General features: G+C 59.8%; 1 protein-coding gene across 16 annotated transcripts in view; it reads left to right on the forward strand.

Annotated features, from left to right (window-relative positions):
- The first annotated feature begins 2179 nt into the window (after positions 1-2179).
- Positions 2180-16033, forward strand: part of ADGRB2 (adhesion G protein-coupled receptor B2) — a 36152-nt gene continuing 22298 nt past the window's right edge. For 9 of the 16 annotated variants that reach the window (XM_027109326.1, XM_027109329.1, XM_027109327.1 and 6 more), the window contains exons 1-2: positions 5370-5474; positions 9177-9981. In XM_027109326.1, the coding sequence (XP_026965127.1) occupies positions 5385-5474; positions 9177-9981 (895 nt within the window). In that variant the 5' untranslated portion in view covers positions 5370-5384. Of the gene's footprint in view, positions 2355-5367; positions 5475-9176; positions 9982-16033 lie in introns of those variants that run through there. The other 7 variants (XR_003433351.1, XR_003433349.1, XR_003433350.1 and 4 more) reach the window with 4 other exon arrangements.

The raw sequence follows: 16033 nt of genomic DNA on the forward strand, positions 1-16033 counted from the left end.
GGGTTTCTCTGGGCTCTGGGTCTCTAGTATGCTAATGTCATGAATATTCATACAGAGGAAGGCAGACTCCCTGTAGGAGTGGAAGGGGCTGGAGCTGTGAAGGACAGGGTCCTGGAGACTTCTGAGGGCCTGTCCTTACATCCTTGTGGGTATCCCATGTCCTGACCACTCTCCTCACCTTTGCCCACCTCCTTAGGACCTCAACCCCAGCAACCCCACTGCCCCTCCCAGCGCCCGAGTAAGGAGGCCTGGGATCTCCCACTGCCCTTGGGGTGGCTCTCAACACACCATGCAGACAGCAAGGCTCGCCTGGCTTGGCTTTCCCAGCAGCAGCTGAACCTCCGAACCCCGAGACCCGGGGTGTGCCTGAGGGTGCCCAGCAAGAACCCAGGAGCCCTGCCTGCCAGTGCTCCGCCCAAGGCACAGGCCTCCTTGGGCTCCTGCTGGGAAAGGAAAAGTGCCAGCCCTCCTCCCTGCCTCATCCAGCCTCATAAATTCCCTGAAGGTGATGGGTGAGACTCCTTCATCACTCCTTATTACCTCCTTCCATTAAAGTGGGTAATCTCTCACAATCACTCACAACAAATGTCACTGAGACTGCTGGAGAGGTGAGAGACGGAGGGAGGGAATGGGGGCTTTTTCTCTGGTACTGCCCCTGGGGAGAGGTGGTCTTATCCTGCTCCATCTCCCGGGAGGCACAACTCAAGGGGCTTCAGTGGAGAGGTGGGGTTGGGATTGGGTGGACTGGGGACTTCCTTGCTCTCTAGGTTTGGCCCCTTCCTGGCCAGAGAACCTTCAAAAAGTAGAGTCCCTGAAACCGTCCCACCCTCATTGCAAAGCTGCCCCCTGCTGGCTACTCCTCTGACCAGAGCCGTGGGATTAACCTACTTGTCTTTGGCGGAAGTGGTGTGTCCCTGGTCTGCCCACCTTCCCGGTGGCAACCTGCCCAGGCCACAAACCACCGGACCAGGGTCCTGAGCCATGGGCATCTCCCTGAGTACCGCCTTTACCATGTGGGCTCTGGCCCCACCCAACTGTTCCTGGGCGCACTGCCGGGATGGGGAGGGGGCGGGTCTGTAGGTTTCTGCTGCCTCTACACAAACATATGCAACATGGGGGCGCCCCTGGCACAGGGAAAGGCACTTGAGGGAATAGACAGGCGCTCAGGAAAACATGTAACACGCTGCACACGTGTAGCATACCCGTGCCTAGGGACATGCAACATTGCCGAGCTGACACCAGAGTATGCACCAAACATACCACACTGCAGTGTACATATGTGGTTCCTACATACAAGTGACGCACAGCATTCAGCACACGTGTGGCACTTGTAAGCTTGCACATATATAGCATCCCTACCCGCAGGAACAAGCAACATGCATTCAGGACCTGAACACAAGTTAAAGGACTGTGCATGTGTGAGGCAGTTGCATGCACAGTCAGGCAACATTGCAGTGCACGCCTAGGGCACCTGTATGCATAAGCATACGCAAAGTTCAGCTCACACGACTGGCACCTGCATGCACAGGGATATGCAATTTGCAGTGCACATGGGGGAGGGGGGCAAATGTTTCAGCCCTCAGGGCCCCGAGACCCTGGCTGCGCGAGATGCCTTACGCCTGGGATATCGCTGGAGGGGTGTCGCGGATCGCCTCAGCCTGCGGTCCAGGAGGCCGAGGGCGGGGCGGGGTCTTACCCGGGGCTTCTCCCGCGCCGGCGCCTGGGGCCCAGGGCGGGGAGGGGGAGGGTGCGCTTGGCTCGGCTGGAGCTGTTCCCCCTTTAACAGGAGGCGGCGCGCGTCGCCCCCACCCCCCCGCCCCTTCTCCGGCGGCTCCTCGCGCCCGGCCCGGCGCGCGCCTCCTCCCGGGCCCGGCCGGCGCAGGCGCCGCGTCCCATCTCGGCCGTCACTCGGCCCCGCGCGCGCTGCGGGAACCGGCCGGAGCGGCCGGAGGAACCCGGTTCGGCGGCGGCAGCGGCAGCGGCTCTCGGAGACCGAGGAGGATGCGGCGCCGGTTTGCAGAGCCCGGGGCTGCGGCCGCCGCCCGCGAATAGGACGCGGCGCGCAGCGCGGGCGGTGCTCTGGGCGGGGGAGTGGGGAGCGGGGGGGTGGGGGGCGGCGTGGCGAGGAGGCGGCGGCAGGAGCCCTCGCCCGGCCCGGCGCCCGCCCGCCCCGCGCTGCTCCGCGGCGCCTTTTCTGCACCCGCCGCTCCGCGGAGCGGGAGCCTCGGCCCTCCGCGCGGCTGCAGCGAGCTGCCCCGCGCCCCGCCAAGCCCCCGCCATAGGGATGGCAAACTTGCGCCCCGTGGCCGCCTCCGCCAGCGCCGGCCCCCGCTCCTGCTTCTGACGGCGTCCAGGTGAGTGCTCGGCCCCAGACCCCGACCCGGCCCCGCACCGAGCCCTCCTGTCGCGGTCCCGATTTCCGCACCGGCCCGGACTGGGGGCGCTCCCCCAACCCACCTCTGCTGAATTCTCCCCCGCCCCAACTGAGTTCGTTCAGCATCTATTTACCCACTCTCGTCTCTCTGGGAACTAACAAGCCTGGGGCCGAGGTCCCCTTCATCTCTGGTGAGTCCCTTTTCTGTCCCCCTCCTCCTTACCCATCTCTGCCAAAACCCCTCGCCCCCGCCGCCAGTCCTTACCCACACCTACCCCCATCGCTGTCTCGAGTCTCTCCCTATCTAAGCCTGGATCCAGGGGTGCACCCCCCACCCTTGATTAGAGCCCCTGTCTCCAACCTGCAGCTCGCCTGTGTCTCCCCCCTTAATTCCCCTCCTCGTCTGGAGCCGGACCCTGCTCCTCCCCTCCACTTTATCTCTGCACAGAGTCCTTCCTGTCCCCATCCATGCCTGCCTATAGTTACTGCCTTTCCCAGCGCCAGTAACCCAACCATGCTTCCCCTCTTATTTCTGTCCTGATCGCCCCCTCCCCCATATCTACCCGGAGTCCCGCTATCCCTCGTCAGTCTCTGCTGCAAGTCCCCTCCCCCTCAGCCTGGACTTGGGGCCGTGCTCCCCATGTCTGCTCTGAGCCCCCTCCTCTCCAGCCTGGGAACTCGACTGGCCTCGCATCCCTGCCTCTCTTGTCCATCTTTGGTCGGAGTATCTCTGTCCATCCCCCATCCCTCTCCTCCCACCCCCAGGGCATAGAGCTGGGCACCAAACGCACCCTCCCGCAGCCCCGGGGGCTGGCATGATGCGGGGGTGGGGGAGGGCGGGTTGTAGGCCGTGAAGTTGGCGGCCACTCCCGCAGTCAGCTCGGTCCGAGGGAAGTCCTCCGCGCCACGGCCAGTGCAGAGCTGGCGAAGGGTCTGGTGCCCTCGGGGGGAGGGGCTCCCGGGCCAAGAGATGCTGCCCGCCTGCCCGCCTCGCCAGCTGCCGGCCGGGCCCCTGGGCGTCCTCTGGCGCCCCCTGCCCGCAGCCCTGGACCCACCTTCCCCTTTTCCTCCCGCGGGCAACCCTAGATTTCCGCAGCCCGAGCAGCAGTGGTGGCTGCGGGGCGCTGGGAAGTCCCTGGGGAGAGGAGGCGGGTGGGCGAGGCCCGGTGCCCTCTCTTGCTAGCCGTGCCGGAACAGCCCTGGTTGTCTGGCCTTATGCTCCGGGGATGAGGTGTGGGGTGGGGTGGAGGGCTTATCCCAGCAGCAATTCAGGGCACAGACCAGCAGGACTGGCCCCTGGATTTGAGGTGCTCTGGTTGGGCTTGTTTGGGCTTGGGCAGGTGTCCCCAGGAAGCCTCTATTTGTCTACCCCATGGCAGTACCCACTAGGTGGTGGGGCAGAGGTGGGCTCTGTCTGGCTTGGGCATGGATTAGGAAGTGGGGGAGTCCACTTGGCCCTGAGACAGAGCAGGGACCTGGGGAGCATCCCATGAGCTGCCACAGGGGTGAGGGTCAGTATGGACTCTGCAGGGCATGCCCTGGTTTGTGGGGGAGGGGGGCATGAGGGAGGGTCTTCTCCGGACCAAGATTGACAGATTTCCCCCCTCTTCTTCCCTTCTCTGCCTTCTCTTCTCCTTCTCCTCCCATTTTCTCTCTCCCTCCCCCATCACTCTTCAGAAGGAAAGAGGTCCAGCCTGGGGTGGGTGTGTGCAGTAGGCATTTCTGTAACCCACAGTGAGGTCTCAGCTAGTCTCTGCCCTCTTCCCTCCCCCCTAACCCCCAGGTAATGGAGCTGAGTAGTTAGGAACTCAGCTTTTTGTTGGATGACCTGGGTTCAAAAGCTGTGTGACCTAGGCGAGCTATATAACCTTTCTGAGCCTCAACTGGCCCTCCATAAAATGGGTCAGTGATAACTGCCTCATATAGTTGCTGGGAGAAATGATATTAGGTTGTTTGTATAGAGTGTCTGGCACCCAGTAATGCTCAACAATGATAGGTGTGTTGGGCTGTTTCTCTTCAAGGCCAAGGTCAGGCCCCTCTCCACTCCACTCCTAATCCCAGAGTAGAAATGCAGAACAAGTTCTAGTGACATCACTCCAACCTCCAAGATAATAAAGCCAGAGAATAGCTTCAGGTCCAGAATGGGTCCAGGGAGCCTGTGACCGTTAGTCTCCCCCCTCCCTCACCCATCCTTCAACACCCCACTAGATTCCTCCGGGATCAGAGGGGCATGAGTGAAAGGCCAAGGCCTCTGAGGGAATGGTTCAAGTGTAGAAGCTGGGGAAGTGGAGGAACCAAGTCAAGGTCCCCAAAGGTAGGCTGCTTCTTGGGGGGGGGCAGCCCACGTGGGAAATCAGTCACAGAGGAGCACATGGGGCACAGAAGCACCTCTACCTACCCCCATGAGGAGAGATGCCAGCAGGAACTTTCCAGGGCAGTTAGCGCTCCGGGTCAGAGTTAGGCGGCGACCTGGCCAGAGGGCCCCAAGAGTTTGAAGAAACCTGGCTTTGGCGGGCAAGGGGGAGAGAGGAGCCTCGAATTCGTGACGTTCTGCTGGCCTGGAAGCCCTCTGGGCAGTGTGGCTGGGCCTGGGTCTCACCGGGGAGTGGTAGCCTCCCAGCCTCCCGCCTGCCAGGGCAGCCCTGACATTGGGGAACAAAAGCTTTCGGTTCCTGTAGCAACGGCGGCTCCAGCTGCTGCAAAGTTCCGGGGAGGCGGGCGGAGGGCGGCTGAGTCACCGACCCCTCCCCCGCCGCCCGCGCGCACGGCACCGCCCCCCCTCCCCGCGGGGGGCTGGGGGGCCCGCATCCTAGTGGTGTGTCGGAGGCCCCTGCCCCCCTCGCCAGACGGAGAGACACTCTGCCAGCCGGAGAGGGAGGGGCTGCACTGGGGAGGTTCGCCCCCTCCCCTCGGTCCGGCCCACCAGCTACCAAGGCTGGATGGAGGGTGTGTGCCTTCCTGGGTGGCAGAGCTCCGGGAGAGGGGTGCTTGAGGACCCCGTCCCCGGCCGATGCAAGGGCAGGGGACCTCGAGGCCCGGGGGTCCCCGCCCGCGTGTCGGTCTGGGCTCCGCCGCGCTGCGAGCGCCCGGGAGGCGGAGGGTGAGTGACGGGCAGGCGAATTGGGGCTGCCAGGTGGATAAACGCGACGGATGTGCGCACCGACGCGCCCCCTCCCCCACCCACCGCCCCTCCCCCGACCGCGGCCAGGGCTCCCGGCTCCCGCCGCGCGGCGCCCCTGCTCTCAGCTAGCGGGAGGCTAGGGGTCGATCCCAGGGATCCCGGAGACCCAGCCCTTGCCCTGAGGTGCCCCTCCCCGCCGCACTACGTCCTATGCCTCCTCCCACCCCAGTCTTGTTTTGGCCCTTCCAGCTGCTGGAAAGCCTCGGAATCCCTCACTGGTGCAGAAGGGAAGCCCAGGCCTGCGGGATCTGGGAGGAAAGGGGCATGAATGTGTTTGGAGAGAGGGTGGGAGTCTCAGGTTTGAGGGGCGCAGGGGGGCATGCGGTGAAGGGGGCCTGTGGCTGGAGGAGGGGGATCCTGAGACTGAGACTGAGCTCCTCACCCATCTCTTCCCAGAGAGGTCCTGAGGGAGGTGGCCTACTGATTATCCTTTCCATCAGCCTCCTGACCCAGGAAGTTCTTGCTCGGAGGTGACCTCCATACCCCTTCTGTCTAGCTCTGTGCGTGGAAGGGTCTGTGGTCTTCCTGGGCTTGCAGGTGGCAAAGCTACTCTGAGGTTTAACCCAAAGAGCCTTCAGAGGTACCGACCTCAACTTCAGCAGGAAACAGGAGAGCCTGTGAGGTTCTGAGAAGAGGGAGGGGGAAGGGGAAAGGATGGTGTGAGCGCTCTCCCCGGGGCAGGCTCTGTGCTAGGAACTCACCAGGAGGCTGAATGAGAAGGTTTATGCAGTCCTGAGGGCAGGGATCATGTCCCTACTCCACAGAGGGGGAAACTCAGGCTCAGGGAGGCTAATCATGGCTCATAACCACCTGAGCTGCCTGTGAGGCCAGGATCCTTCTAGGTCCCTTCCCAGGGGAGGCGGTCTCTGACTCAGCTTGGAATTGGGCTCCTTGCCTTTTCTTGTGGATGGAGACTGATATAAAAAAGGGGCCCCTAGAAGGTCTTATGTCACAGCAGGAACAGTGAGAGTCACATACACCCAGGGTGTAATTCCAGAACTGATGTGAGGGGAGGTGTCTGAAGGAGACTGAGTGGAGGACGGGGCTTGGGCAGGGTTTGGGGGTGGCTCAGTTCTGGAGAAGCCAGGCTGTGGCTCTGCGGGATATGCACCTAGTGCTTCTTGATGGGTTGGAGCTACGGACTAGGGAGCAGGGGAGGCCCAGGAGATGGGGCTGGGGGCCCGAGCCCTCAGTTTCAGGAGCACCAAGGAAGGAGCAGCAGATCAGATCCTGCCTGATGCTTAGCTGTCATATGCTGAGCTTCAAACACCCAAATACCTGTGTGTTTACACTAGAGAGTATATTTGCATCTCTGCACGTGTGTATGAGTGTCTGGCTCTTGACAGCCTTGTACATGTGAGTGTGCGCACCTCGTGTGCATTGAGTTCACTCATCTGTGGTTTACTCCGATCTCTGTGCATGTCTGTGTGCATGTGTATCTCTCCACAGGCAGAATGCCTGGCTACACACGTGTCTGCATCCATGCTTTTGTGTGCATGTCTGCAGGGCACAGGGGTGTCGGTGTGTTTGTGCGTGGAGATTCCCTGCCCTGCTCTAAGTGGGGGAGACAAGGCCAGTTATAATGAGGCCCCACCTCGCCTCCACTGAGCTACAGCCATGGCCTGAATTTTGCAGCCTGCTTAGAAATAATTGGGGGCAGCGGGGGGATCGGATGTCACTCATCATGAGCCACTGGCTTTGCTGGTGCTGCAGCAGGCTGGGCAGGCTGAACGGTCTGGCACCGTCATGATGTGGGGTGGGAAGGCCAGGGGTCTGGTCCCTTTTCCAGCTCTGTGCGGGTCAGAGGAGACACAGCCTATACTGGCTTCTGCTGAAAAACTCCAGGCAGGTCTTTGGAGGAGGGTGGTGTGGCTCCTTCCTTGTAAATGCGCCTGCCCAGAGCCTGCCTCCCCACCCCCCTGTGGCTCAGGAGGGGCAAATGTGCGTTTGCGCTTGGGGCTTGGGCCTGGCTCAGAGTGGCAGCACGTGGGATCTGGGCCAGCGAGGAGTTCCCTGGGTGCTGCACAGGAATTGGAATTCTGGGATTCTCATTCCTTTCCCACCCCCCCCCCACCCCCCACCTCTGACCACTCTTTAGACTCCTGAACAGCCATGGGAAAACCTGTCCCTGGGGAGCAGCTGTGTCCTGGCTCTATCTAGCCACACCCTGTGAATTATCCTACGTTTGGGATTCAGTTCCCAGAGCGTGAGGAGCAGAGAAGGGGACAGAGCAGGAAGCTATGGGTGGATGCGGGAGAGCCCGGGCTGGGGCCTCAGGTCCTGGACTCCAGTCCCAGCCTGGCTTCTCTGAGGTGATCTTGAGCAGATTGCCTCCCTTCTCAGAGCCTCATCTTTTCTCCTCTAATGCGGAACAACCAGGCTCTGGGGGCCCATCCAGTGCTGTGAGCTATGCTTTGGGCGTGGAGGAGGGAGGGAGCGTGGACCCCGCCTGGGGGCAGGGCTGGAAGCGGGGCTGAGCCTGGGCACTACCCTCCACTACCTGGACAGCTGGGGCGGAGGCTGTGGGCAGTGGCTCTGCCCTGGCCTGGTAGGTGCGAGGCACCTGCAGCTCCCCCCCCACCCCCATCCCTTGTCCACTCTGGCGTGACTGCTTTGTGTGTCTGTCAACTTGGGTCCTGGTTGCCCTTCCACACCTGGAGTACATGCACAGCTGCTGGGAGCTCAGCTTAGTGCTTTGGGGGCAGTTAGAAATCAACGGACGCTGGTCTCCACTCCTAGGAGCTTGAAGACTCATGAGATGAGTGAGCTAGCCCTGGCGACATAGCAAGGGCTAGTGGTCATGACTGGGTGACGCAAACTTTCAGGAAAGGGCTGTGGGAGCTAAGAGGAGGGAAATGGCTTGGTGGCCTCCCCGGGGGTAGCAGGCCCTGCGCCAGGCCTTGGAGGATAACACCATGGTGGGAGGGGAAGAGGGGTTAGAGGGGAACAACTGCACCCATTTTGCAGATGCCTCTCCCCCTTGTTTCCAGCAGGAAATCCACAGCAGCGATAGTCATGACGTTCACACTTGCGATGCCCTCCCATGGGCATGGCTCAGGCTGTGCTCAGTCCCCAGCACACCAGCGGTAACTCCTCCCCTTTCTCTCCCACTCAGTAAAGCAAGTGAGTGAGAATGACATTGTTCTGGGAATAACCTTGAATTGCTGTGATTTATAAAAAAGCAAATCGTTGTCAAACATCGCTACTTCGACAATTACCTCTGGATTATGTGTGCCACGCCTCACAGCTGATCACGACACATTGCGGCTGAGAGCAGCAGTTCTGGAGGGTACAAGTTGCGTGGTGGGGCCGGGGCCGGATCTGAACGTCAGGCCGAGATGCTGGTGGTTGATGGGACCGATGGAGGAACCACGGAATAATAGTCACAACTCATGTTTCTTAAGGGTTTACGAGATTGCAGACGCGCTCCTCAGGGCCTTCATTTCTCAAGTAAGGGGCTCAGAGACGTCAAGTCCCTTGTCTAAGATCACATAAGTGGACCTGGGTGACTTAAAAGAACATAGTCTTCACCGCAAGGCCCACGACCTGCAGCTAGCCACAGGAGATTCAGAGCCCATGCTGGCTGCGCCTGGGGCCACTCACCACTGTCTCTCTCCACAGGGCAAGGGACATAGGATGACCCCAGCCTGTCCCCTCTTACTATCTGTGATTCTGTCCCTGCGCCTGGCCGCCGCCTTCGACCCCGCCCCCAGCGCCTGCTCTGCCCTGGCCTCGGGCGTGCTCTACGGGGCCTTCTCACTGCAGGACCTCTTTCCTACCATCGCCTCGGGCTGCTCCTGGACCCTGGAGAACCCGGACCCGACCAAGTACTCCCTCTACCTGCGCTTCAACCGCCAGGAGCAGGTGTGCGCCCACTTTGCCCCCCGCCTGCTGCCCCTGGACCACTACCTGGTCAACTTTACCTGCCTGCGGCCCAGCCCCGACGAGGCGGAGGCCCGGGCGGAGTTGGGGCGGCCAGAGGAGGAGGAGGAGGCCGCAGGGTTGGAGCTGTGCGGCGGTTCGGGCCCCTTCACCTTCCTGCACTTCGACAAGAACTTCGTGCAGCTCTGCCTGTCAGCCGAGCCCTCGGAGGCCCCGCGCCTGCTGGCGCCCGCAGCCCTGGCCTTCCGCTTTGTCGAGGTCTTGCTAATCAACAACAATAACTCCAGCCAGTTCACCTGCGGCGTCCTGTGTCGCTGGAGCGAGGAGTGCGGCCGTGCTGCTGGCAGGGCCTGTGGCTTTGCCCAGCCGGGCTGCAGCTGCCCTGGTGAGACAGGGGCCAGCCCCGCTACCACCACGCCTCCGGGTCCTCCTGCTGCCCACACCCTGTCCAATGCTCTGGTGCCTGGGGGCCCAGCCCCACCTGCCGAGGCCGATTTGCATTCGGGGAGCAGCAATGACCTGTTCACCACAGAGATGAGATATGGTGAGTCTGAGCAGGGCCCAGGTGAGGTGGGTGTGTCTGGAGGGCTGATGGTGCCCATCTTGGTGGATACTGGGCCACTCATGTGGTTGTTCACCAGTGTCTCCACTGGGTCCAGCCTTGTCCCGGTGTTGGGGTCACCAAAGTGGATTGGGGTCAGACCTCCCTCTTGAAGAGTTTGCAGTCTGGGTGGATGAATGGGGGCATAGACCCCCATAGACAATGCAGTGTGATAAACCCCGGGAGGGACCCCCTACCTGGGCAGTCAGGGAAGGCTTCCTGAAGGAAGTGATACAGGAACAGAGATCAGAAGGACAAGTGGAAGCAAGCCAAGCCAGAGGAGTGGAGGGCATTTCCAGGCAGAGGGAGCAGCGTATATACAGGCCCAAAGCTGGGAATGACGGCGGCAGGCGCTGGCGCTGCAAGTTGACAAGTGTGCCTGGAGGCTGGAGTAGGCAGGGTGCAGGGACATCTTCCTGCCCACACGGGTCAGTGGTTTTTGGCTGTGGCCCCAGGGTCAGGGCAGAGGAAGGCACAGAAGAATGTGCCTGGGTGAAGAGGCCTGAGCTTCGAGGCTGCCTTGGAGGGCTGGCCTGGCTCAGCTCCCAGCGTCCCCTGTCTCCCCCGCTCTGGGCCCATGTCTTATGGGACCAAGGCCGCCAGCTGCTAGAGCTTCCTGCTGACTGGGCAAAAGCTCTTCAAGCCCTTGAGTCCTGCCTGCTTCTGCTCCCACCCAGCTCCCTCAGCCACGGCCACCTTCTGCCGACCCTCCTTCCTGCAGCTTCAAGGCCCCAAGATCCTTGGCCGGGTCCTAAGTGTCTGCTGAACAGGGCTGGGCCAGGGACTGGCCAGGGGGCCCAGGACGTCGGGCTGGGAGGGAGGCAGATTTGGGATCTGGTTTCCAGCTCTGGTACTAACAGGGAGTTCCCGCCCCTCTCTGGGCCTCAGTTTCCCCATTTGGGATACCAGGTGCTCGCCTACCATTGTGAGGTTGTCACGCAGGGGTGGGTCAGAGGGGCATCTGGATCTGGCTGAGAGCTTTTAAAGAACACAGGGGCTCTCGTGTGAAGGCTGCTAGGAGTACTGGAGGGGGATGATCTGTTCCCATGCCTGCTTTGGAGACAGAACCCGAAAGTTGGGAACTGTCTTTGTTACATTGAGTAGATCCTTTTTTCTGGCATCAGTTGTTTTGTCTGTAAAACGGGGAGATAGCCCTGGTTTAATTAGGGGAGGTGTTTATCATGACAGTATCCTCTCCCAAGGCTTTGGGGAAGAGGCTTCTCAGCCTCCCTCATGAGACATCTGGCATCACACCCATCCATGGCAAGTGCCCAGTGGCCTTGTTCTGGCCTCTCCCCTAGGCCAGCTTGGCCGCTCACAGCAGTCGATGAAGCCATCCGAGTGACAGCCAGGCCCTGGGCAGGCTACGGGCCCTGGAGGCTGGCCTGGGATTTAGTGCCTGCAGGAAGAAATTGAATTTTGCTTCTTTGTGGAACATCGGCGGAGAGCGCCAGGCGTATATCAGGAGGTTTATGGCTGTTCCTGCCTGGCCGCCACTGCCTGTCACTCTGTGGGGGCCTCCCCCATTGTGCTCGGCAGAGGGCGGGTTCTTTTGTCTGGTTTTCTCTGCGGTCCATCAGCCCAGTGGTCCACAGTGGATGGAGTGAGGCTCTGCCCTCCTGGGTGGGCACCATCTGGGCAGGCTGCCAGGTGGAGCACAGAGCCAGGAGCAGCCAGCTGGGCTTGGCTGAAGTCGGAAGCGGGAGTTGGTTGGTAGCCGGGGTGTCTTTAGGGGTCAGAGTGGGCTCGTGATGGGAAGGGCACCATCGTTCCCACCATCATCAGAGCCTCTGCAGAGGCCTCTGGGACTGAGGATGGGTGGAGATTAGACCCTGGTTGTCCCTGGGTGTGAAGCCTGGTATCTTCTCTGAGTAGGGAGCCCTGGGCTCCCAGCTCATGCCCCTTGTCCTGCTTGGCATATTGCCAGGCTGCTCCATGGGTTGGCCTGCAGGGAGGGCTCTTGTAGGGAGTTGTGGGGGGCAGGGGTGGTGGGGAAGTGGCGTCAGCCGTTGGCTCACAGGGCACACTGGTGCCCAGAGTTGGGCTGGCACGGCCCCTTCCTCTCCCTTGGCAGGCAAGAGATTCTTCCTCTTTGCCACCTTTTACCTTCTGCCCACCCTCTCTGGGGCAAGAGATGATGGGCACACGACTCAGTTTGTTCCATGCGGCAGGGGGCATCTGAGGGCCAGTGGCATCATAGGGCCTGGAGCACTCTGTGCCTGGTGGCAGCACCACCTTGGCCAAGCCCTTGGCCTCGCCTCCATGCTTCCCTTCACCTCCTTCCCACTGGGCCAGTTGGACACGTACCAGCTGCAGGAGAACTGGCTGGCACATGGAGCTGCCAGCTTGAGGACAAGATTGGTGGGATGGTGGTGAACAGGTGAGATCCTCATCCCAGCCCCTCTGCCAGGCACTGAGGTAGGGGAGCTGTGCTCGGCTTCTCTGGGGCGTCCCAGGTAGGATCAACACAAGGCCAAGTGGGGTGGAGCTGGGTTGGTACTGGAAGAGCCATGAGGCTGGGAGCGGAGGGCCTGGGCCCGCCTCAGAGCTGAGTGCGTTTGACAAGAGGGTACAGACGCCTGTTAATTTCACGCAAACTGCCTTTGATAAATCTCTTGTTATTTTTGGTGAGTTGAGCCATAAATTTGTGCCATCTTGCTGCCGCAATCTGTTAAGTGGGGGGAGAGGAAGAAAGGGAAGGAAGGCAGGAAGGAGCTCCACGGAGGACAGGCACGGAGGCTGGCCGAAGCCGGGGCTGGAAGGCAGGTGGTAGAATTGGTACCAGCTCCAGAGCCCAGCTACAGGGAGCCGGTCGCCAACCTGCAGTTCCTGCCTGCTGACCCTCCAATCCTGAGATGTGGCTGTGCGGGGTGACATCTGGGAGAAAGTGTCCTTCACTCTTGCAGCCCCCTCCCTCCTCTGCCACACTGCCTGCCTCCCCCCAGGGGCACTGTCCCACCCCTGGCTGGTGGCTACTAGCCCACCATCTCCATCATCCAGGCTCCATTCCAGAGGCATGGGCACCAGGTGACCCTGCGGTCCCCTGAGTGTCAGGCCTGGGAGGCAAGAATGGGTTCAGATCCCCCCTCTGCCACTGCTGCTGTGTGACTTGGACAAGGCGCTACCCCCTTGGGGCCTCAGGACCCCCCGTTCTCTGTGTGTCACTTCCCTGATTCAGCCCCCAGGGACTCCCCAACGTGGCCCAGACTCCTCAGCCTGGCATTCCAGTCCTGCCCCTGACCCAGCTGCCACCTGCTTTCCCTCTGGTTCTCTCCCACCCTTTCAACTGGGGCTCCTACTGGCCCCAGAACCCCCTGCTTCCTGGCTTCCCTGCCTTTGCTTGGGCTGTTTCCCTCACCTGGAATGCCCTTTGCCCTGGGTTATCCTTTGCCCCATCCTTCAAGCACAACTCAAGCCCTGTCTCCTCTAGGAAGCTGCCTCTCACCTGCCTGACCCAGTCCTCGATTGGCTTTCTCCTTGACCATGGTCTGGTGGCAGGAAGAGAGGCCTTACCTTACCTGACTGTTTGGTGTGCAGACATTGGGGAGGCAGGGCCTCTCTCAGAGTGGGGTGGGGGAAGACCTAGCACATGTGGTACGATTCCTAGAGGATCCTTCCAGCCCGGATCTCTGCTGCCAGAAATCTGTGTGCTCCATCATGGGATGGGGAGTGGGGCACAGACCACCCCACCCCCCACCCCCAGACATCTCAAAGGGGACTGAGTCCCAGCCCATCCATCACACACGTCTTCATTTCTTTATCAGAATGGAGTTTACACCAGGCCTTGAAGTGGCTCTGAGTGAATGAGATCCGAGGTGAAGCAGACACACCTTCTGCCCTCTGGTGGGGGAGAGTGACCACTAGTGTACAGTGGTGGTCAGGGCCACAGGCTGAGGTCACCCAGCCCCAGGTTCAACCCCTGACACCACCACTGACTAGCTGTGTGACGACGGGTATGTTTCCTCATCCCTATGTCATCACCTATAAAATGGGGATAGTGGAGTTATTCTAAAGAGCAATGGTGAGGATTAAGCGAGAGAATCTGGGTTAATGCTTAGCACAGTGCCTGGCACATGGTAAATCCCTGGTAAGTAGTTGTGTGTTGTCATAACTTAGCGTAATAGGTATGAACGTATGTGCTGGATGTCAAGGGAGGAGGAAGAGTGTGAGGGATTAAACCACAAAGGGGTGGGAAGTTGGTCTAAAGAAGGTGATTCTGAGTTGGGTTTTGAGGAGTGAATAGGAATTCACTAGCCTGTGAATTTTTTTCTTTAAATCGAATCGCTTTTGAAATTTCATACATTAAAAAGAAATTTCATATCATCAATGGAAAAAGAGTATCACTTATCTGAAATAGAAGATAACCAGAGAAACAACAAATTCCAGCTAGACGCTCATCCCTCCTCTCAATCTGTTAGAGAAATTAGCACGTACTGGGGATGTGTTAAAGTCTTGGACTGCACGGAGACCTTCTTTCTCATGCACTTGGAAGGATTAAAAGTGAGCTGGCCATATAATTTATCATCTGAGCCGGCACATTTTCGAGGTTATAAATGGGGGGAGGGGTACTATTAATTCCATCAGGGTGATAGGCCTAAACCAGACTATCCCAGGCAGATTGGCAGATAGTCACTCTACTAAAATGAGACCTGGAAAGGGGATCACTTCCTCAGTCCATGACCCAGTGTTATTTTATGGCGCATCTGTGAGCCTCCCCAAGTCATTTCCCGGTGCAAGGGGAAGGGCTTTCAAGGTGAAGGAAGCAGTCCGTGCCAGGGCGTGGCGTGTGAACATGCTGGGGACAGGGGGCTGTGGTAGACCAGCCTTTACCAGACGGTAGCCCCAGCGGTGGGAGATGGGGCCAAGGCTCTGACTGCTGCACCCAGACACTGGGACCTCACCCTGTTGGCCGAGGGCTTTAAGGCAGCAGGAAGTTGGGCAGCGTGGGGGAAGAAGGATGAGTGGGATGCGGTCCCTGCTCTCAAGGAGCTCCTGGCTATGTGGGGGAGGTGGCAGAGACCCAGCTAGCTCTGTTGGGAGGCTGGGCAGATAGGCCAGCAGCCTGGGGAGGAAGTCATTGGAAGGGGACTGGCATTCTGGCTGGGTGTACCCAGTTGCATGGGACTGCACAAGTAGAGTCTAGAATTTACAAGAGCCACCTTCCTCTGCCCTGGCCCCCCTGGGGTCCTGATGTTCTGCTGGGGCTGGGGAGCCATGGAGGGACATGACAGAACGGTGTTTCAGGGGGATCAGTTGGTGCCTACTTGGGGCTCTTGGGCCAGCCTCAGGGAGGATGCAGAGACCCTGGGGAGGGAGGACTGCTTTGTAAATTGCACTGCTCTCTCCCCATGGAAGTGGTGATTATCATGGTTGTTTTTAACACATTCATGACAAAGGAGGCTGAGGGGGCTGGACTATGTGGAGTTTGGGGGGCAGGGTAGCAGGTGTGTGCAGTCCTGCTCAGATGGCAAAGTGCCTTTGCCCACCCTGCCTGCCAGTGTCAGGGGTGAGACCAGAGTGGTCCTGTGTGGTTGGGGTGGAGGAACCCTCAGGGATAGTTGGTGTTTGCTGAATGCCTGTCTTGTGTCTGGCAGCTCAGAGCTGGGCCGTCTGTGCAAGAGGTCAAGGGAGATTGAAACCCTCCCTCAGGGGCCAGGAGAGGGATTAGCACAGGATACTCACAGCTATAGCAGAAGAAGGGACCTGCACACCCAGACCTCTGTGTAGTCATCCTAGGGAGGCTTCCTGGAGGAGGTGGCATTTGATTGAGGTAGAGGAAGGGCGTTCCAAGAGGAGGGAACACCATTAACAGATGAGTGGAAGGAGGAAAGCATTTGCATGTTCAAGGGATAACAAGAAGAGAGTGGCAGCTCCTTTCATTGAGAGTTTATTATGCTCCAGGTGACCCATCTCTCTCATCATTTAATTCTCATGATGAATTAGGAAGTGTCACCTCTATTCTCAGTTGGAAAATTCTAAGCTCAGAGAGGTGAGG

The sequence above is a fragment of the Aethalodelphis obliquidens genome, unplaced genomic scaffold (genome assembly GCF_003676395.1).
Source record: "Aethalodelphis obliquidens isolate GAN/ISIS:26980383/991018 unplaced genomic scaffold, ASM367639v1 scaffold9, whole genome shotgun sequence".
Lineage (NCBI taxonomy): Eukaryota > Metazoa > Chordata > Mammalia > Artiodactyla > Delphinidae > Aethalodelphis > Aethalodelphis obliquidens.